Genomic DNA, 23,191 nt, shown 5'->3' with positions numbered 1-23,191 from the left:
TAAACCTTTCCTGGAAACGGATTCCCGGGAACCTCCAGCTGAACCGAGCTGCTGTCTGACTGTGCAGCAGCACTTTCCACAGAGCTCACTCTGCAGCTGTGCTCTCATTTAAGCAGAGGAGCTTCTCCTGTCCAGACTGCTGGAACCACTAAGACGTTTATTCACTGGATTTAGGTTGTTGGTTTTTTTTTTTTTTGTGGTGGAAATTATTTTCTTTCTCCTTGATTTCAGGTAAGTTTATTTCAAACATATATTCAGTAATTATGGACGTTTGAGCGTAATGCATGTGCTGTAGTTGCTGTTATTTTTTATTTTATTTATTTTTTTATTCATGCATTGTTTCCCTCTTTCCTGTGGATTCCAAAATAAATAAATGTTTATTTCTGAATGAACACATTATCAATCTATTTGACATTATTATCGTGCTTTCTGACGGAAACATACAATAACATGCGCTCTGGGTGATTTCAGGACATTATTTATTTGTTCTTAATTTAATTTAGTGGCGATCAGAAATTTACATAATCTCATTATGGCAGTGAACATTTCAAGCTTTAATAATTTAATTGAATCAGTCTTAAAGAAACACTTTAGATAAAGCTCCGGTTATTTTAAGAAATAAGAACTGGCCGAACAAGTTTGAACTTATGGGGGACTTTGCAACAACAATTTTACATACAGTTCCAGTATTTATATTATTTGAATAAATTTCCTTTGGCAAAATAAACTGCACGCCTTTGTAACCACCAACAAGCCTCTGTTTAGATTTTTTTGTTTTTCTTGATATTTGATCAGTTTTCTTTACCGAGATGGCAACATTTATTTAAATTGCCTGGTTTGCTCATCATAGACAAAACTTTTAAGCAAAGTCTGGACATTTTGATCAGTTTTCAGCTTTATTAAGAGCAGCTATAATGTGTTTGCCCTGTTGGACCGCCTAACTGTGTCAATTTCATAACAATGTAGAGATGAACTTGAAGCTTTTGCATCCTTCTTTTTCATTTCCCTGTCTGTTTTGTGAAATCCAACATTAGAAATGACTGCAAACAAACCCTCAGCATAACGCTACCACTACCATGTGCTCACATGTTGCTTACTTCATCCATCTACTTTTGTGGATCACAAGTTTGTGTATGATTTGATGGGTTAAAAGCTTTCAGGAGCCCCAGTACTGAAGCAGCATCTGCAACCTGCAGCTCCGAGCTGCAAGCAGCTTTTTTCAGTTTGGCTAACAATAATAAATAATCAGCTAACTCTTTTAGATATAGACATAATTGCCAATGCAGTTTATTTCACAGACTAATTGCACTGAAATCCAGGATAGTACTAAAATTAACATCAATATGTTTCGATCTAGTTTTCTTTCTTTTGCCATTAGGTTGGAAACTGTGTGTGCGCAACATAAATTTTCTGAAATAATAAAAGAAAATGCAAACATTTTATAAGCCTAAAAATAGAAATAAAATTGTGCTCATTGTAGATATTTATCAAAAATTATAGTTGCTCTATTTCGTAAAGTTGGTGTAACATTTGTGGCTCTAAATTAGTTTTATTTATCCGAACTAGGGGAATAAAGGTTGCAGACCTCTGCCCTAGAGCAGTCATAGCACGATTCAGTCTTGGATGATTGAAAATAAACCTGCAGAACATTAACTCACCTGTGGAAGTCGATTCTTGATGCTAACTTTTATATTTCCGGCTCTGATCCAGTGTCAGGCCGTGATGGTTGCCCGTGCAGCGACCATTTTGCATCAGCCGCAAAGTTCCTGCTACCCACAACCCTTGCCTCCAGCCTGGAACCCGGCACAGGACCTCCAATGCATCACCACCAATTTCCAGTATCTGCAGACCTCAGGTAAACCAACAGCTGGATCAGAAAGACACCAACTCACATCATTTATGTTACGTACGATGAGGGTCACAGCAAATGTGTATTTAGGTCACATATGGAATTTAGCTTGGTCTCAAGTAGATATTTTAGGAAAAAAATAGAAAAACTGAACCTCACAACTACGTTTCCACACACGTTTCTTTGTTCTTGGTGTATTTCAGTGACTATATTACATCGTCACATGCAGATGGCAACGCAGCTACCGTAACTAGTCTTTTGGGTATGCAATACCGAAAACTGTACAGCATTTTAGGTATTTGTGAACTTAAAATGGATGGTTTCTTTCTACTCGCTATCCTTAGAATCAGAACCAAACATGGAGAAACAGCATTCAGCTGCTATGCTCCACTCATCTGGGACAAACTTCCAGAGAACCTCAAAACTGCCAAAACACAGAAATCCTTCAAATCAAGCCTAAAACCGGTTTAGAGCTTCATTTGATTCATAATAACTGGAACATTGATCACCATGTTTGATGTATGTTGACTTGATCATTTTGATGATGGCATTCAAGAAAATGCAACATTCATTGCTGTTTCATGATTGGTTACTGTATTGTGTTTTCATGATGTAAAGGATGAAAACATTTTGAACTGCCTTGTTGCTGAAACGTGCTATGAAAATAAACTTCACTTGACAAATGGAAACATTTCTAGAAATGCTTACAATGAACATTTAGGAAAATTGTAATTTCCTAAAACCTTCTGGGTTTGCCAGAGACCCAAACCTTACATGATGCCAAATGGAAAATCCCTTATGGGACCCATTTTTCAACACATTTCCTACCCGTATGTGAAGGTGGGTAGAGTATCCAACATTGTACTCAAGTAAAAAAAGCACTACTTTTACAAGTAAAAGTAAAAAAGTATTTGGTAAGAAAGTACTGAGTAACTGATCAAAACATTAATCAATGTTTAAAAATTACCTCATCAGACAGACAAAAATATAAAGTTATTTTGAAATGTTGGTATCTTAAGGACTAAAATAAAAATAATTTGTATAAATAACATTGTTACAACATCAGAAACATTTTTTTTTTCAAATAAATTTTTTTATTAAACTTTAACAAAAACTGTAGGTGTGTTTCTGTCTGCTGAATTTTTCTGAGTCACTTCATTCAGTGAAGTTAGTGACAGTCGGTAGAGTATCAAAGTTTTACTTAAGTAAGAATAGTGATACTTCATAATGAAGTTACTCAAGTAAAAGAAAATCTACAAAAGTACTTGTGAAAGTACTCCTAAAAGTATTTCTCTTCCAAAGAGTTACTAAAAGTAAATGCAGTGAATTATTACTCGACCTGCTCATATGTAAATGTGTGGAGGGGTCTTGTTCTTAAAGCTGCCTCTGTAAAACAGACTAAAACACATTTAGTGTTTGTATCAGTAACACAATTAGTGTTGATACAAACTAGTCTTGTCTAAAAAGACAGAAGCTGACATTTACACTATTTTCCATCCTCCAGGTTGGTACTGGGGTTCTATCTCAGCGAGCCAAGCTCGGGAAGTTCTCCAGTCCAAGTCTGAAGGGACATTCCTGGTGAGGGACAGCAGCCACCCTCAGTACATGCTGGCCCTTTCGGTAAAGACCCGCTGCGGGCCCACCAGTGTGCGCATCGAGTACAACAGAGGCAGCTTCTGGCTGGACTCCACGTCGCCCCAGTTGCCTCACCTACAGGCTTTCCCAGATGTTCCGAGCCTGGTCCAGCACTACACCGCCTCAGGCCAGACGGCGCAGGACCTGGAGTCCGTCCGGCCCCAAACCAAGCCGGACCCAGTGCAGCGCGCGGCTAAAGACAGCGGCGTTCCTCTTAAGCTCCTGCATCCGTTGCACAACGTGCAGCAGGATTTTCCTTCTCTGCAGCACCTGGCACGCCTCGCCATCAACAAACACACAAACTGCACCGACCAGCTGCCCCTCCCAAAGCCGCTGCTGCGCTTCCTGCAGAACTACCCTTTCTTCATATGAAGACGGCAGCCCGGCGGACGCAGAGGGACAAAGATACAGGAGCACGGTTGGGATTCCTGTCCATGACTGTGGATGTGGAGCTGAGTTAGGATCCTGCATCAGATTCACTGGAGTACAGGGAGAGAAGACAGAGATGGTCCAAGAACAAGAAACCACAACGTTACTTCACACAAATGAGTTTGGGCTTACTCCAGCACAGCAGCTTTTCCCAAAGCCGATTTCTACGTTTACCTTAGCGACTGTGAAACCTGCAGTGAATGCCAATATGTTTTATTCTGAGCTGCAAAAGAAAACCTGTGGATTTTAAATGGTTGGCAATGAGGCAGAGGTAGTTTTACAGAATAAACCAAATTATCTGAGTCTTTGGGTTTGAAGAACTTTAATCACTTTAACACTGGAGAAGAAGGTTAAAAATGAGTGATGGTCATGTTTTTGTCTGTGCAGTGTGGGGTAAATATGTGCTGCAAAACTGAACAAATTCAGGACTGAGGATAATTTACGTCTTGTTTCTGTTGGACATGCAGTTCTTTTGCAAAAATATTTCTACCCCTGAACTTTTTCACATTTTGTCCCATTACCTAATTTAATGTATTTTATTGGGATTTTAAGCTAAAACCAGCATAAAGTAGCACACAATTGTGAAGTGGAATGAAAATGATGTTTCATTTTAAAAAGATAAATAAATTACAAATAAAAAGCTTTAAAACAAGGGCCTGCACACGTGCTCTGATATTCCAATAAAGATCTATTGCAGCCACTTGTACAAGTCACCTACTTAGGTAAGAGAATAATCCATCTGTGTGTAATCTAATTTCAATGTAGCTTCAGCTGTTCTGTGAAGGCCTCAGGGATTTATTAGAGAGCATTAGTGAACAAACAGGGCAGGGAGAAAGTTGTTTGAGAAGCATAACGCAGAGTTAGGTTATAAAAACAATATTTCAACCTTTAAACATGACACAGTCAGGGAGAAAAGAGTATGGCAAAACTGAAACCCCCTAGAAATGCTAAACAGATCCACAGCTCGGGTGGGATAATCTGTCTGAAAATCTGGAAGAGTTGGAAGAATAAAGTTATTATTGAAAGAAAACTGAGAGATGTCCCTTCAGCAGTTTACCACAAACCACATGAGGGACACAGCTAACATGTGGAAGAATGTGTCCTGTTAAAGTGGGATTTAAAAATGTCTTTTTGGCAACGTGTGGTGGGAAACTAACATTACACATTACCCTGAACACATCACACCTCTGGCATGGTGGTGGCAGCATTAGGCCTGGACGGTATCTCAATATAAAACGTTTCATATCAGTTAACATCACTAATTATTTAAATGTTTTGTTTTAAATATCTGAAATACTGCCAGACTGGTGGTGTGACCTTCCCTGTTTTATCCACAACTCCTTCTCCAGCTGTTGTACTCATTTTATTCTTTCACTCCCCCTGTTGTTTCTTTGTTTTTAATTAGTGCCAAAATTTTGTCGGTTACTCAGCAGGTTGTTGCTAGGTAACAGAAGAGTGCGTGAGTTGCTAGGTAACCAAAGAGCGAGTGCATTGGTTGATTTCAGCGACTAAAGCATTTCATCTGCCTACATCCCCCAGAATTCTGTGCGGTTCTGGATTATGGAAATCCGGTTATGGAAAATTCTATTGCATGTATAATCTATTGATGTTGACCACATGTCTATTGTAATATTTTTTTTGTTATTGATTGGCAGCGTCATGAAGTGAGGTTGATTTTCTTCATTCCAAGCAGAAGCTGGAACATGGAAAGATTGATGGGGGGTGGGGGAGGAATAAAGGAAACATTCTGTGATAAAACCTTTTAGCTGAAAAACACTTGAGACGAGGCTGGTGGTTCGCCTTCCAGCTAAACAACAACCCTATTTATGTAACCAGTAATGTGTTAAAATTACTCAAAGTCAAAGTGGCTCATGCAGTCTAAATTGAACTTGAGCTGCTTTACTACAAAGAAAGAGAGAAAATGAAAATATTAGATTTTCGATGTGCAAAGCTGATAGGACATACCCCCAAAATACTGCAGTTACACTGAAAGATGACTTTACGGTGGGTTGGCCCAGAGGGAGCTGAATACTACTACCCGTTAACACACATTTGAGATTTATTTTTGTAAAAAAAAAAATGTAATTAATTAATTAATTAATTAATTAATTGCATTATTCCCCTTCAATTTCATAATTATACACCACTTTCTGTTGTAGTGACATTTATGTACAAGAAAACACCTGGAATTATTCACATTTGCAAAGGACTGTAAGTAAAGTTATGATGCTACTAAAATGATTTGTTTTCCAGCAGTAATTTATATTTATCCAAATAAAGGACATAATATAAGTAGCATGTATTCTTAATATGTTCCTTTTTAGATGGGAAACAGAATTTTCTTTCATTTTCATATAACCAAGGCCACTTTAACAAAGAACTGCAGATGATAAAGAACGTCTGTGAAGAGACTTTTTTTTTTTTTGCTAATTCTCAGAAGGGCATCATCATTTGGATTTCAGAGAAGAAAAAAATGTCCTTCCTTTTCAATGGCTGGCCACTACACTGCGCAGATGAATGAGAGGTTTTCATGGAAACGCATCTGAGTTGGTTTCCACGAGTTGCAGCTGAACAACACTGAGAAAGCCTCTTATCAGGATTAGAATAAAAGCTGCAGCTATTAGTGCGCTGCTACACCAACTGAGAATTGAAAAATAATTATTTCTACTTCAATATCTTTTCCTCTTTTTTTTAAACAATTATGGGATCTGAAAAGACTGAGTACAGCTTATAAAAAGAAGATCACATTTCCTGTTGCTGTTCTTTTTTATTTTTTTATTTTTTTTTTTACCAATTCTTCAACACAAATGTTCCTAAATCCACATGTTTTATTTGATGTATGGTAAAAGACTACATTAGATGTCAGAGTAAAAATTTCAACATATAAATGTTAATCTTTATTATTATAACCGATTTCAATAAATTCATATTTTATTGCAGTAGTAAAAGCTCACAACAAAAATATCTGAAAGATCTATCTTTATAGTCTATTATATTTGTTGACTATACAAATTAGTTCTATTTTTACAAGTTTACCAGTGTTAACTTTTAAAACCCCGGAGACAGTCCTTTATCTGCTCTCTATATTTCTGTTTTGAATTGGACAAAAGCCCAGTGATGACTCATTTCTAGTTTTCTGGAAAAGGCCGATTTGTATTTAGCATTTCCTGGTATTTTTAAAAGGTTTGATGACAGATCCTCCACCATACTTCACAGTAGACATGATATGCTTCATGATTAGATTAACCTTGTAAAAGGCTGGTCTTATTCTCAAAGTCCCAATAAAGTTAAGCACACTTTGAGTATTTTTTTTTCTTGAACACCTTCAAACCTAGCCCAAAAGGGCAAGTGTCCTGAGATCTTTAGATGTGTCTCTGCTTCAACACATGCAAGTCATTAGCAGGACGGCATCCTGAGAATATAATCCAGCCATTTGATTTAGGCGTGTTGAACCAGGGACACGTCTAAAAATTGCAGAGCACTGGACCTCGAGCTCACCATCTAATGATTGCTATGGAGACTTGTTGACCCAAAGTTGGTCCTCTTTGCTGAGTTTTGGAGATGTTAATTTTTTTAACCTTCCTCACTGTCTTCTTCACTGTGCTTGGGTCCTCATTCAGACTTATTTGTCACAGTTCCCATTGTACAAATAGACTATTCAACATGTATCTGAATAACATGTACTCTTATGTTTCCTACTCTGAAGATTTACTAAACAAAATTGGTGTCCAGTTTGAATCATTTTTATACTATCTATCTATCTATCTATCTATCTATCTATCTATCTATCTATCTATCTATCTATCTATCTATCTATCTCGTTCATCAGTAGTTGTTTTCTTATGTCTTCTTGCAGTAATCCTGGTTGATTATCTATTTCTAAAGTTAAAACGCACACACAAAACATCCATATCGACTACATAAAATTTAGATAATCAACCCGGATATATATTGATAGGTTATAATATTGATGTATATAGATACATCACCGTGCATGTAGTCAGTTTTGAACTGTTTAGTTGTCCCCACCCCCTCACTTCCCTCCTGTTAATCCTCTAGCATCAGCAGCAGACAACCGAGGCTAACAAAGCGCTACTTTGACTTCAGTTCAACAATCTTCTAACCAATCACTACGTAAGTTCATCATGCCTACAAACAAAATATACTTATATCTTTTTCACTGGGTTTATTATTTACAGTTTAATGTAGTAGGTTTATTTTTTGAAGTAGATTTTCTACCGACTCTTTGCCAGTGTTAGCCACCTAGCTAATGGAGCGATAAAACTCGTCTTGACTTCCGTTCTGCCAAGCTAATTCTTGTTAGCCAGCTAGCCGTGCCGGTATGCGACTGTAGAGCAAATTGTGTTTAATTTAGCTCATAGAACGATCCTACTAATAGAGTGTTGTTTCAGAATTGCTTTTATAAACCCTACAGCCCTTCTGAATTGTAAAGATAATATAAAAACTTTGCTTCTAGGCTACATCCTGTCGTAGCTAGTTAGCCTCCGCAGCTAACATTAAGTCTTTTGTAAACAGAAAATTATTTTAGCCTGGTCTTATCCAGGTCATAAAGCTCTGCAACGATTCGCGAAAAGGTGGGTCAGTAATTTACGACAAAGTAGGTCAAAAGGAATAATTAACCGAGCCTGATGCCGGGGTGGCTAACACAGTCGCAGCGGAAATGTATAATCGGGAAAGAAGAAATCTCTAATTTGGCTAAAAAGTAATAAATCCGACATCAATCAGATAGATGTAGATAGTCGCTTTTATGCCTATCATTGTTATTTGTTGTATTCGATGCAGAGTATTTTCAGCCGTCATGATGCAGTGACAGAAAGTCAGGATGTTCGCCCCGGGTGTTGGTTTTAGTCGGGGCTTGGGTTGTGTCAACACAGCTGAACCTGCGATGTGCTCACGGGCGCAGCGGGGCCAGAAAGTTGCATAATAAAATGACCCGCCCTGTTAAAGACAGATAACAACCTCTGGTACTGTGACTGACATCCGTTGTTCTTTGTTTTTCATGCCCTCTTTTCTCAAGCAATGGCAGCAATTAGGAAAAAGCTGGTTATAGTGGGAGATGGAGCCTGTGGGAAGACCTGCCTGCTCATTGTGTTCAGCAAGGACCAGTTTCCTGAAGTCTATGTGCCCACAGTGTTTGAGAACTACGTTGCTGACATTGAAGTTGACGGAAAACAGGTAGGGATTGTTCCCCTCTTCCACATTTCAGTCAAACAACATTTTATTAGGTTTCAGCAGGTGATGGCTGGTCAGATCTCTTCTGCTTCTCCCATTCACAAATAATAGAAATGTCATTATGCGCTATAAACAACAGCAAAATAGTAAAAAAAAAAAAAAAAAAAAGCTATTCCTTAAAACTGGCCAAAGTTACAGAGCTCTCTCGTTCTACATAGATGAAATTCTACAAATATGGTAAAATGTTATTTTAGGTATTTATAAATAAAACCTTCCTATAAGGAAAAACGGCATATCTCATTGTTGTTTTTGTTCCCACACTTAAAAGTTTAGAGCGCACCATATCATAAGATATTCGCTTTTTCAAGTAGGTGTCATCCAATTTAATTTTTGAGAGGAAATGTTAAATGAATTTACTATCACTTTAAATGAGTCTTAAGCATCCTTTCTGTCATAATCAAATGTTTATTATTTATATCAGGACAGAAGCGAAGTCACGCTGTGTGTTAGCTCTAAAGATAAACAGGAATCTACTATTATTACAAAGCAATAACAATATACGTAGAGTTTCCATTTCTAAGCTGTCTTTAGCATCCTAACATGTCTTTAGCATGGTTATTAAGGTTAGCATTTCAAATAGCATCCTGTTTATATTCCCTTTAGAGTTAGAGGACACTTACCTTAACTGTGATATTCACAAGAGACATTTCCTACTCCTGCGTGTTTCTCCTCTGACAGAATTGGACTCTTGAAAAGGATAAAACTCGGAGTAACTCGACTGCAATACTTCCAACTGACGCCTAACTTCCTGTCGTCCTGCCTGAAGAAAAAGTCGACTTTAGTCCTTATTCTTTTTTTTTAACACCTCACTGATACCTAGGGCTGTTGCATCATCTTTCAGCAGCTGATTTAACTTCAACAGTGAAGACTGTCAGTGACCTGGTAGTGCTTATGTACATGTATGATGCATTCACTGCCTGGAAAAATATGGGGATATTTAGTTTTGCCCAGTAGATTATCGATTAGGACCAGTTGAACATAAAATCATCTGGTGTTGGTGCATCTGGGGGGCGACTGTGGCTGTGTGAGTAGAGAGAGTCTTGCAATCAGAAGGTTGTAGGTTCGATTCCAGCTTCCTTCTGCCACACGATGTGCCCTGGGCCCCTAGTTGTGCATAAACGTGTGTGGTTGTGAGTGCAAATGGGTGAAAAGTGCTTTGAGTGGTCAAAATGAAAAGCGCTTCATTTACCACATCTCTCAATATAAGCTTAAGTTAAACATACTCAGTTTAACCACATATGGGCCTGATGTAAATTAGAAACAGTTTGACACTTGGGCTCTTTGTTAACAGAAGTTTGTTTTTAATTTGTATTTGTTTCTCTACACTGTCAATCAAGAGCTAGAAATATTCAGAGACCGTTTTGAGTAAAGGAATGAGAGATGCATAATGTTCAGAGTAAAATAGTATACCTTTATGACCATTATGAGCTTTTAAACACATGCATAGCTTCAATGCTTTGGGTCGGCTGATAACGTTAAACTCCTTGCAGGTTGAATTAGCGCTCTGGGACACAGCAGGTCAAGAGGACTATGACCGACTCCGCCCACTCTCTTATCCAGACACTGATGTCATACTCATGTGCTTCTCCATCGACAGCCCAGACAGTCTTGGTAAGTTAAAACCGGGATTCTGTGAATGTTGTGGTTTACGATCTAATTTTCCAGCAATAGATTTTTATAATTTGAGTGTTCTTATCCAGAAGAAGTTACACTTATTAAGTACATTGTGCCCTCGTGAGTAAAACCCCAGAGTTGAAAGGGTTTTTGTTTCTTTTCAGTGCATTCTTTTTGTGTGATGATGCTTCTTGCTCCAGTTGTGTCTTTGATCTGACTGCTGGTGTCTGCTGTCCCTTTACTCAGAGAACATCCCTGAGAAGTGGACCCCCGAGGTGAAACACTTCTGCCCCAACGTTCCCATCATACTGGTGGGAAATAAAAAGGATTTGCGTAACGATGATCACACTCGGAGGGAGCTAGCTAAAATGAAGCAGGTAAACCAGAAAGATCTGTTCATGTCGTCTGACAGGTTTTGGCATCTACTGCAGTCAGACTCCAACTGGTTGAATGTATTATTGGGATCCAAAGCATGAATTGATTATTCTTAGACTGCAGTAGCCAACATATAGTCCATCCCAGAGGGGATGCAATACTGCACACACTGATATTGCAGTAAGATTTTTGTCTGGTCCTATGAATAGTCTTACAAAACACTCTCCAAATGCCAAGAGAATGTCGATTCTTACCTTTAAAGGGATCGATTATGCTTCCTTTAATAGGTTAGGATAAGTCTATGGGCTATGCAAAACATTTTCATTACATTTTTGCACAAAATTATTCTTAGGTGAGATTTTAATCTGCTCCGTCCTACCTGTTTTGACCTGTTTTATGGCATTTTGTCACTTTAAATCGTAATAAGCTGCTGCTGACCACGCCCCCCAACTCCAAGTTTACACTCGCACGTGGAAATGGCTGCAAACAGATGGGCCATTATACAACCATACATCTTTGAAAAGCAGAAATGGAGCCTCCTGAACAACCAACAAGAATGCAGCAAGTGGTTTCAACAACAAAACACTTGTCTCTTCTAGCAGCCATTATACAGCACAAACAGCTGTAAAACCAACTGACCAAACATCCTGGAGCTCCGCCTGGTTTCCTAGGCGATGAGCTGGGTTGGCTGGGGTTACTAGGCAACGACGCATTGTTTTAACAATCAGAAGGATTTTGAGACAGCTCTTTTTCCATACACCAAAAAACGTGAACTTATTGGCAGAACACAGCTGGCCAGGTGAGTTTTTTTTTTAAAGCACTGGGTCATTTTTAGAAGCAGCTGAGACCCAAACAGAAGCATGAAAACATGTAAAATTTGAATTTTACATAATAGGTCTCCTTTAATGCTGAGATTTCAAAAAGCCTGCCAACATTCCCAAATCCAGGATGTTCCATGACAGACAGGAAGTGGAAGCTAATGAAGATAAAGCAGCAACTTTGTTGTTCAGACTTATTTGTTGTAACTGCTTTCTTTAGCATTTCATCACCTTAAACAGTCAAGACATTTTGACATATTATAGAAAAGACATTTAACAGCTTCTTAGGTCATTGTTTAACACTTTAAATTGCTCCTTCAGTCAGTAGCAGCATCTTTACTGAAGGGGTTTTTCTGTGCAGCCTGAGTGTTTAGTATGGTGTGTTTTTTCAGTGGAATAAGATTGGATTCAATCTGGCCAGCAGGTCACTGATCAGGGCTTATTAGACTGAATACCAGCTGGTTCAGTCATCAATCAATTTCTTGGTGCATGTTCATTTTTTCTATCCTTTTTTTCCCTTCACATCAGCTGTCGGTTTTCCTAAAAGCCGCTCTGTTCTCCCCTTTCTGCAGGAACCCGTGAAACCAGAAGATGGCCGGGATATGGCCAACAGGATCGGTGCCTTCGGATACATGGAGTGCTCTGCAAAAACAAAGGATGGCGTGAGGGAAGTGTTCGAGATGGCCACCAGGGCTGCACTACAGGCCAGGCGGGGAAAGAAGAGCAATAAATGCGTCCTACTGTAAACTGGGGCATGAGGACTGCTTCCTGCAGGGGGTAGAAGAAGGAGAATTAGGTCAACCCCACCCCCAGATAAACACACACAAAGACTGCTCTCCCCTGTTTTTACTAAAGGTGTAACGCTTCTACTGTTTTGTCTTAAGCAAAAGTAGTCAGGTCATCAGTATTCAACTTTAAGGTTATGGAAAATACTTTTTTGTACTTTTAACATGAGTAAAATTTGCCATAATGAAAGCTCCTTAAACATGTTGTATGTAATTGTAAAGGTCACCCCGGGGTGCTGTCGTGTCATACTTGCCAACTACAGTTAAGTGCTTAAGCCCTGCCTGCTGATCTGAGGAATGTGTCCACAGCCAACTAGGGTGAAGAACCTGCACACTGTGACCTGTAGTCCTATAATTATTCCAACAAACCGAGGCACGCAGCCAGTCTAAACCCGGCGGCGCGCCTCCTAATATTAAAAACAATCCTCTGTGCATTGTGATCCAATGCACACTATTATACTGGAAACTGGTTTTGCTAAAAACACAAGTGTTTTGTGTAATAAATTACTTTGTAAGAATCTTGATAATTTGCTTGACTTGACTGAGACACACTGATTGAGGACCAGAACTTAAATGTAACGCCGGCTTCAGGTGGATTTGTTTTGTTTTCTTGGGTTAAAACTTTAACTGTTGGCCAGTTTGGGGTGTGTTTTTTTTTTCCGTTTCAATGTTGGTCAGGATTTCTGGTTCAGCCATAGTGCAAGAGGTGCACATAGGAGATACGCTGGGCATTAGAGATTTATACAAGCCACTCCTTTAGCTTTTTGTCTCGTCTGTGGAGCCTGACTAGGGACTAATTTCTGTGGAAGCAACTTTTGATAAGCCCTGGAACGACGTAGTAGGATATAAATTATATGTATCAATCAGGATGTTAACAGTTTGAAATAATAAACTTGTCAGCGCTCCCTGGTGGACAAAATTAGCGCCTGCTTTTTGTTTTTGTTTGTTTTATTCTCCTTGCAGCCAGTATTGGTACATTACAGTGATAACGGACCTGAATAATCTGTTCAGGTCCGTTATCACTGGATTTATTCAACATGCAGTGTTTACAAGTGAACTGAATTGTGCCCATCGTTTACTTCAAGTTGGTTCCCCCCCTCCCCCATTACATTTTTTCAGTTTATAAATTAGGCATACAGTCAACAAGCACACAAAGTAACGTTTCACATTTTGCTACATAGATGCAAATGGAGACGCTTACTTTTGAAGACAAATTTCTTCCCTGATTATCAGACTTGCACCAGAGAAACTAAAAAAATATGGTAAAGCTTTTGATTTAAAGAACCTCCAGGTTTATGTGAGCTAGAAAAATGGAAAATTGTACCATCTATGTTTTATGATTCAAGAAAAATTCTGCATCTTTAAAAGACACACAAACTTAATTATAAGACCAACTTCCATAAACACAGACATGAACTAATCTAATCCCATCCCTGAAAAGAATTCAACTTATAAATGTGGCATCCGAGTGTAAACATTTAGTATCTTTGTCCCATGTTTTCATAGATATTCTGCATGTGATCCAGTTGAAAAGCAACACAAAGTAAATCCTCTAAACAAACCGTAACATTGTCAGTATGTCTGGAGGAAACTTTAATATGTTTTCCATACTCCTCCAAGTCTGGATGAGTAAAGAATATTTAATACTTCCGGCTTTTCCCATGCATTCATTCATCCATTCTTACAGTTTAGGTTTTTTGCAGACTTTGTCAGATATTTATGGAAATATCAGCAGAAATTTCAAATTAAACTGCAGTAGTTATACTGCTAGGGGAAAAAACAAAATGGGCTGAAATGAGACAATTTTAGTCTTGAGATTAGTATTAAATTTGGCCATAAAATAATGAGTATGAAACCTGTTCTAGTTAAAGTCTGTTGTATGTGTCCATGAATGACTGAAATACGAAGCCACATCCACCACCAAGTGAAATAACTAAACACCTCCCTGCTGAGATGTGTTGACACTCAAAATAAAGCAGGGCCCGTCTTATTTGGCAGAGTGATATGCTTCACGTCGCAGATTAATGATCAGTGAAGGCAACAAACTCCTCCGTCTGCTTCTGTGAGACTCATTTTGAAGTTTTGGAGTTGTAGCTGTGTAACATTGTCTGAGTTTTCTGCTGCACAGCTGCAGTCAAGCTGAACCCAGGTCGAATCGTCACTGCGATAGTCATTCGTTCTTCTTCTGGGGAAGGCCTGAACGAGCCAGAAACACTGGAAGCAGAGCGAGGGCTCCCAGACCGGCCGCCACCAACGGCCTGTAGAAAAGCCAACCGACTCCAATGACGAGGAGAGACAGCGAGCAGGAGAGGCACAGGGCGAAGATCTTCAGGCCGAAAGACACCAGATCTCTGAGGAGAGGAACCCAATCCACTGCAAGTGAAACGGAGCAACAAAAACATAGATGGGATGAGCTCCTGTTTGATACACCCAGGCTACGTTCACACAGCAGACAAGCGAGACCGAAAATACGCCGCTTCTGCCCAATTCTCATCTTTTCACCCCAAAAGTCTGATCTATGCCACTTCCATATGTGGTTGTAATTTGGATACGTATCCAATTGTTTTCAAAGCATTTGCAGTCTGAATGATCATGTCGCAGTTTATGAGGCTTTATGTCACTGATGTGAGACACAATTCATAATTTTTCACCAGAAGAAGTCAGGACGTAAACAAATGCAGAAAGTTGTGATTACGCAAGTCGCTTTGCAGGACGCAAACCTTTAACAGAAATCTCACTGCAGTCAGGTTAATTTATGGATTATTGTAAACAGAAAAAAAAAGTACATTTTCACAAAACAACTTGGAAAATTTGGGATTAATCTCAAACATTTTCAAGAATAAACAAAATAAATTTCAGAGTTTGGAAAGTTGAAAGATTTCTAGAGAAAAAAAATTGAGATTAATCTCAGAAATTTTCAAGAAAAAAAAGGAAATTTCATGGAGTTTCAAAAGTTGAAAATTTTCCACTTTTGGAAATTTTCAAAAGTCAAAAATTTTTGACTTGAAATTTCCGGGTAACACTTTATTTGAAGGGGGGTGAATAAGACTGACATGACACTTCCATAAACATGACATAACACCTGTCATGAGCATGAATAAGCCTTCATGAATATTTATGACTGTTGTCATAAAGCGTCATTCGGTAAATTATGACACTTTTAATACAAAGTTGACATTATTCAAAATGTCTTTGTTATGACAACTTGACATTAACCAGGAAATCATTACTGTTTAAACTTTACCTTTAATAACATAAAGTTACCTCATTTTTAAAGTGCAATCAGTAATACTTTTATAACAAATTTATATCAGTAATGATTTCTTGGTTAATGTCAAGTTGTCATAATAAAGACATTTTGAATAATGTCAACTTTGTATTAAAAGTGTCATAATTTACCGACTGACGCTTTATGACAACAGTCATAAATATTCATGAAGGCTTATTCATGTTCATGACAGGTGTTATGTCAAGTTTATGACTGTCATGTCTGTCTTATTCAACCCCCTTCAAATAAAGTGTTACCAAATTTCCTCCTCATCTAAAAAAATTCTGCAACTATAAGGTTTTTGGCAAAAATTCACTCCTCTTTTCCCTCCCCCAGCAGCAACGGTGATAATTCGTCATCGTAGGTTTAATAATAATACTAATATGAACAACCACTACAAATAAAGAAAAAATAATTATAACAAATAAAAAATGTGAATTGAACATCAAGGCCTGCAGTGTTAACGTTGATTTACCCAGAGTGTAGAGGATGCGGGTGGTGAGCTGAATACTAACGAACATGAGGAACCAGCCTGCAGCCCTCAGGCCCCACGTCTTCATTGTGTTGTACTGATGCTCCTTGGCAAACACTTCCTGCACATTAAAACACAGCTGCATTAGTTAGGAAACATACAACATTAGAAAAAAGGAGGGAAATATTAAGATTTTAAACCAAAAGAAACAAACGTAAATCCACACCGACCTCTGCAGTGAGCTCCTCCAGGTAGATGATTTCCAGAAAGTCTCCAGATTTCGTCTTAAAGGGCACCAATTTCTCTCCTCTCTGCATGGCTACGATGCTCACCTGGAAAACGTTTAAATACCGTCAATACTCACCATCCAAACAAGCCCAAACACCATCACATTCATGGCTTCTTATCGGATTTGTTGTTTCAACTAAACATTTTCTCTACGCCGACTTTCTGCAGGGAATCAAAACATGAGTCACTGTGGTGACAAAATCTTAAATTAATTAATATATATATAAATTATAGGGATATCAATTTGTTTCTGCAACTAATGAATAGGAACTTTCCATATAATTTAATAAAAATATTTCTAACAACATCCATCACATGTTTTGGCACTGCAGGTAAAGATGTGTGAAAACAGCTTTAAAATAAAACAATCTACTATTGCAGAAGCATAATCTTAAATTCATTTTTAATTCAAACTTCAGTTGAAGTATATTTAGTCAGAGAGGGAAAAAGAAATGAAAATATGGATTTTGACCATATTTTCTGACTGTAAAAATAGGAAAACTGAAGGATGAAAGTGTTTGAGTTTCTTATTTTCTTTTTTATGTAGAATTATTATATGTTTATATGTAATATACTTATGGATGGATGAGGACTTTTATTTTTGGTAGATAAACTCCATTCATTCTTTTTAATGAATAAAAACAAAAAAATTAATAAAAAATAAATAAAATAAAGACCAACAGTTTAAAGTCTCGCCTGATCCCAGAAGTATTTCTCTATGAAATATTTCAACATTTGGAAATAATATGTAGAAACAGATGCTTGTTTTGTTGTTATTTTTTAAGCAGCCATCTGTGGTAGTAAAAAAATATAATTATTCTCTTTTACACTTACTGATATATTAATATTATAATTAATGGACCACCTACAGTTAGCGGCGGGCCGAGGTGACTGTTCTCACCACTCAGTCCAGCAAAGGAGAACCTCACTCGGACGTCCCCGACCTGATCAAATAAAAAGAAACTAATAATAATAATAATAATAAAAACACATGTCTGATCAAAATCAATAAGTGGAACCTGGATACTGTGAGAAGCTGTGGAGGCTGACCTGTGGCCGGAGTGGGAACTGAGTGTGATAGAAGTAATCATCATGGACGGAGAGGAAAGGATCCACAACAAAGGCTGAGAGATCCTTCAGTCTGAGAGTCTGGAAGTCGTTGATCCGCTCCACCAGGCCTGAGGAGGAACCATCAAAATAAAAACTAACATCAATTAAATTTGAGGAGAGCATCGTTAGCTGCATTTTCATTACAGATTAGATTTCACAATTTGAAATTATGAAAATAAATTTGTTTAGTGGAAAGCCACCAATTTCGGAAAACAACTCTTGTTTTGTGATAAAAAGTTTTTGTGCTTTGATGAAGTGGCTTTTCGACCGTTTCAAGATGGAAACATTTTTTTCGCATCATATGAGTCACGTGGTCAACAGCTGGACGTTACTACTGGTGAAAACCTCAAAGAAGAAGACAGCAGGAAGACAATGTTTTCTGTTTTTTGTGCAATGTGCAACTGGCTCCACCAGAGCGCTCACAACATCGCGCAGTTCATAAAAAGTTTGAATGTGTTGAATCCAAAGCTCTTCTATAAAATCACTGACTACAATTTTCCCAAAACGCTGCATAAGTAGCCGCTAACAAGTATGAAGGGTTGGTCACTCCAACAGCTGAATAAGACGCCAACGTCTCCTCTGATGACTGACAGATAATGATGGCTGAATTATCACTATATCTCATGTAACTGTTTACATTTGTCACTGCCATGATATTAAATGACTAATCATGTAAACAAGCTGATTCACCTGTGATTTTAATTTCTTATTTTATGGAAAAACAGCAATTGCGAATTTTATTTTTTATTTTTTTGACATTAGCAAAATACAAAGACTTGAGAAATGGAAGCAAAGCTACTGACAGATTTTCAAAAATACCTTTGGACAGAATCAAAGGTCCCACTCGGACTTCCTGAGCCACCACTGTCACACTCTCCACCGGCATGGCGCTGTGAACCAGCAGCTGAGTTAAAACCGTGCAGCACATAAGCGAATCATCTTCCAAACATTTTCAGTACCTTGGGTTCTGGTGGCCGATTTCCTTATCGAAGTTACGACTGTTGACCACCTCTGACTTCCACTCCGTGTCTAGAGAAATAAACCATGGTTTGTCACCACAAGCTGGTTGAGTTGATGCAAAAACAACAGATGAGCGCTAAAATAATAAAACCAAACTCACTGTAGGTGTAGGTCGTCTCAGTCTTGGTTTCTCCATTCTCTTTGTAATCCCTGAAATTATTTCAGGGTCAAGGTTTTGCTGCTTTCTAAAACTTTTTCTCAGTCTGAGCTGCGGGGAGCGGACATACCTGCTCTCACTAAGCTCCACCCACTGGTACATCTCCACCTGCCGCCGCAGCTTCACGGCCTGGACCACCACCCTGTAGCTGGGGTCATGGAGGGGCTGGGCAGGAATAAATCAGATTCAGCCCATCAAAACCACATGGCAGGAAGAAAAGCTAAGAACACATTAGACTAAATAAGGAATCTACCAAAAAAAAGTCCATTTACATTAAAAATAAATTTCTGTGACAGCTATTGTATATTTTTCCCTCAATGTTTTCATATACTCTTTGATTACTGCACATCTATTTATTGAATTCTATGCAGCTTCACAGGCAAAATTAGTCTCTTTCCTTATTAAGTGAAATAATTAGCTTATGACAGCCATTAATGGAATAGGTTTTTATTAGTATTTTTCTCTGGTTGGTTTCAATAATCGTAAAATGTGACCAAAATTAGAGGCAAGGATGCTAATACAAGTAAACTTTGAATAACTGACTATTTTTTCTCACTTTCTTCTTCTACCACTCACCAATTTGCATCATTTCATGTTTTCTCTCAATTATTTCACTCTTCATAGAAGCTACACCTGGTCTGGCATTTTGTTTTGCCTGCAGTGCCTCCCGGATTACGCCATCGCCTGAGATAATGCTGCCATCGACTCATAGTCCTCTCTCTTCTGCTATAAACCTTTTACTTTCATGGAGATGATTGAAAATAACCCTACATCAGTTCTTCTGTTTCTTCCTGTGCATTCTGCTTTGTCTTCTCAAACCCCCATTTGGTCGTGGCAGATGGTCGCCCAGCGTCCAAACCTCCATTTTCATTTGCAATTTGTTGCATACTAATTACCACAGATTTCTGTTTTAACAATTTTCTCTGGTCCAGCTATGAGTTTGGATCACAATAACCAAAAGAAAGCTTCTGAAGTGTGCAGATTTTAAACGAAGACAGCCTACCGTCAGGGTTTGCAGCTGTGCAGATAGATGAACTAAGCGGTTGTTGTTCTGCAGGTCGAGGATTGGATAAGAGTCCAGCGACTTCACCTGAGAGAGACCTTCATCCAGAGAACAGGCCGTTTGCAAAGCTCGACCCTGAGGACAGAAACAATAGAAGCCTCTTCTTTATTCTGTCCTCAAAATGACTGTTTTCTCGCTCAGAGACTGTTTCTCACCTCATTAGTGAAGAGAATGTAGATGGAGAGGAAAAACAGACCAACACCGACGACTGTTCCTCCTGCCGTTTCACTCAGACGCTCCAGAAATCCAGGATTTGATTTAACAGTTACACGTCTGTGTTGGTCAGGCTCTGGTCCTGAAAACTAAAAAGAAAGTATAAAAAAGACACATCTGAAAGTTTAATAAAACTACAGGACATAAACATATAAAGTAAAAACTGAATTTGGCAGTAGTAAATATTCCTGAAACACAGAATTAATTGTGATTAATGATTTAAGAATGTCTTTTCTTTTTTTTAGTATTTCTGTTGCTCATGGCACCACCAACTCTATTATGGACAATTATAAACTAATGTCAACCAATCAAACCTTAGAGTTTATTTAGGCAAGTCGAGTCTATTTGTACAACACATTTTAACAAGGCAAAGTGCTTTACAGTCATCAATTACGAAACTAAGCAATAAACATAACTTTTTTAATCAAATGTCACCAAAATAATCGACAAAAGACACATCAAATATGTTGATCAATGTTTCACTTAGTACTAATCAAAGGCAACTCTAAACAGGTGGGTTTTAAGCCTTAATTCAACGGATTACCTCCGTGTTTCAGCAGTTTTGCAGTTTTCTGCAAAACTTGTTAGAAATTTGAGGTGTATTGAAGCCGAATGCTTCTTTGCACCATGGAATGTTTTATATCTTAAAGCATCAATATAATTAGACGCAGCTGCTACGCTTTTATCTAATGTATAACAGTTTTAATTAAATTATCACACATTATTTAAATATTAGTATGTGTATATTTTAAAACAAATGCACCAAATGAAGTTGAAGGGAGTCGCAAATTCACTCTAAGTGGGTAAGTTACAACTTTGATATTATACAGACAATATGGAGTCGATAGAAGTGAACGAAAGTATTCGACTGTGTCTAAATTTGGTGTTTGGGCGTCAATAGCTGACACACCTTCATTACTTCCTACAAGAATGTCTCAGGTTTTTCATAACATTTACCTTAATATTCTACCACAGTTCTACCATGTTACTAGCACACACATAGTTGATCTCTACTAACTGTGAGATAAATGCTAAAAGATAACTTCGAGTTAAATGCTTAAGTCAAGGGACAGTAAGCATAACTGCTAAAACTATATAAAGTAGTCTTTACCTTGTCACAAAAGCAACAATAAAAATACTCTCTATGAAGCGAAACTAAAGTCGTGTAAATTATATCACTCACTGTCTGCTCTGAAGACATTTCTTTGATTTTGGTCAACTCTGCAAGCAGGAATCACAAAGATGTTAGCAAACTGACGTACAGGCAAACAGCTCGCCTGCCAGGGTTCGCTGTCACATTGGCCCGGAGTGTCCCGCTTTCAGCCCAGGAAAGGCGGAGTCACATAGAAATGTTTAATCTCAGCTCCCGCCCAGGCATGCGGGCCGTTTGGTAAAAACCGCGAGCGTAACTGCACAGATGACGCGATATCGAGAATCATGGGTAATGTAGTCTTCGTTTCACGTTCGGAAAAAATGGTCAACTAGCCAGTTTGCAGTTAATTATAAAGATAAGCAGAAAATTTTAAATTATTTTGACATGTTTGATTAAAAAGATGATAGAATACACATTAGTATACTACCTCCAACCAGCATGACTTTCTACTTTTACAATTTAAGACTGAAGACCAAATATACACCTACCATCTAACAGAAAGAACACACTTTTTTCTTGCCATCATCAAACTTCTGGCATAAATGCATATTTGACCACTCTTCTTATAAAAATTAAAAAAAAGGACTTCTCTACCAACCACTGTGGCTGGTGGAGAAATTTTTTAATTTCCACCCCTGGTCCTAACTCACAGGACCATCCTGACTTGGAGGCAGTTTCAGACTCGGAGGCAGGTCCTGACTCGGAGGCCAGTAATGACTCAGAGGACGGTCCTGGCTGAAAGGCAGGTCCTGAATCGGAGGCCGGTCTTGACTCAGAGGCAGTTTCAGACTCTGAGGCATGTCCTGACTCGGAGGCCGGTAATGACTCAGAGGTAGGTCTTGACTCAGAGGTAGGTCTTGACTCAGAGGCAGGTCCTGACTCAAAGGCAGGTCCTGACTCGAAGGTTGGTCCTGACAAGGAGGCCGGTAATGACTGAGAGGACAATCCTCACTCAGAGGACGGTCCTCACTCTGAGACAGGCCCTCACTCTGAGGAGTGACAGGTCCTAACTCGGAGTGAGGTCCTGACTTGGAGACAAGACCTCACTCCTGTCTCCAGGGAGACAGGAATGAGGCAGGACCTGCCTCAGGACCTGCCTCAGAGGCAGGACCTGACTCAGAGGCCAGTAATGACTCAGAGGCGGGGCGACGATACGTGAAGTGTAAAAATCGCTACATTTACCTCGTTATGTGCGAGAGGTGAAGGAGCGTGAGGCGCGCTGAAGTGTATGGGAAAACATAATCGGCGCGTCGCCCCCTCCAGACGGGGTTTTGGCGCCCCCTCTGGTGCTGCGCCCCTATGCGTTGCATACGCCTCATACCCACTTTTTGCGCCTCTGGACAAGGGTGTACAGAAAATGGATGGAAGGATAGATTAAAAACGTTTGTTAGGATTGTGCAGAAAAAATGTTAATATCCTTTATAAATTCTGTGTTTTTGTGGTCAATATTATTTCACCATTTTATTAATGTGGGTGGCCAGTTTGGATCAGGCTTCCTATCAAGCTACAAGAATGATAGAAAACATGCTAAGAAAACGCCTCAGACCTGCAGCCCATCGGCGGCTCTAGACACAGGCTAACAGTTTAGTGATGAAATATTGCCCTGTTTTTTGTTTCATTTTCTTTTAATTGCCCTGTAGCAGCAATTTATTCACATATATGTACATTTATTATTATTGACACTTTAAT

At 38.7% G+C, this 23,191-nt stretch overlaps 3 protein-coding genes across 3 annotated transcripts; 2 read left to right on the top strand and 1 right to left on the bottom strand.

Moving 5' to 3' along the window:
* On the top strand, window positions 1-7,215 carry cishb (cytokine inducible SH2-containing protein b). Its single transcript, XM_014987522.2, has 3 exons — window positions 1-231; window positions 1,711-1,855; window positions 3,354-7,215. Exons 2-3 carry the CDS (start codon window positions 1,723-1,725, stop codon window positions 3,854-3,856), a joined length of 636 nt encoding a protein of 211 aa, XP_014843008.2. The 5' UTR covers window positions 1-231; window positions 1,711-1,722; the 3' UTR covers window positions 3,857-7,215.
* A 711-nt stretch (window positions 7,216-7,926) lies between these two features.
* LOC106918068 (transforming protein RhoA) lies at window positions 7,927-13,677 on the top strand. Its single transcript, XM_014987523.2, has 5 exons — window positions 7,927-8,047; window positions 8,952-9,109; window positions 10,657-10,777; window positions 11,027-11,157; window positions 12,546-13,677. The coding sequence occupies exons 2-5, from the start codon at window positions 8,954-8,956 to the stop codon at window positions 12,717-12,719; spliced, it is 582 nt and encodes a 193-aa protein (XP_014843009.1). The 5' UTR covers window positions 7,927-8,047; window positions 8,952-8,953; the 3' UTR covers window positions 12,720-13,677.
* A 656-nt stretch (window positions 13,678-14,333) lies between these two features.
* On the bottom strand, window positions 14,334-21,677 carry tmem43 (transmembrane protein 43). Its single transcript, XM_014987516.2, has 12 exons — window positions 21,533-21,677; window positions 20,292-20,438; window positions 20,077-20,211; window positions 19,144-19,238; window positions 19,017-19,066; window positions 18,856-18,925; window positions 18,716-18,786; window positions 17,837-17,964; window positions 17,656-17,730; window positions 16,729-16,830; window positions 16,502-16,619; window positions 14,334-15,131 (listed from the first exon to the last, which is right to left on the bottom strand). Exons 1-12 carry the CDS (start codon window positions 21,548-21,550, stop codon window positions 14,929-14,931), a joined length of 1,212 nt encoding a protein of 403 aa, XP_014843002.2. The 5' UTR covers window positions 21,551-21,677; the 3' UTR covers window positions 14,334-14,928.
* Window positions 21,678-23,191: the final 1,514 nt, after the last annotated feature.

This window comes from Poecilia mexicana, unplaced genomic scaffold (genome assembly GCF_051168715.1).
Source record: "Poecilia mexicana isolate PSO_F unplaced genomic scaffold, ASM5116871v1 scaffold_5, whole genome shotgun sequence".
Taxonomy (NCBI): Eukaryota; Metazoa; Chordata; class Actinopteri; order Cyprinodontiformes; family Poeciliidae; genus Poecilia; species Poecilia mexicana.
This window is presented reverse-complemented; position numbering and strand designations above follow the sequence as displayed.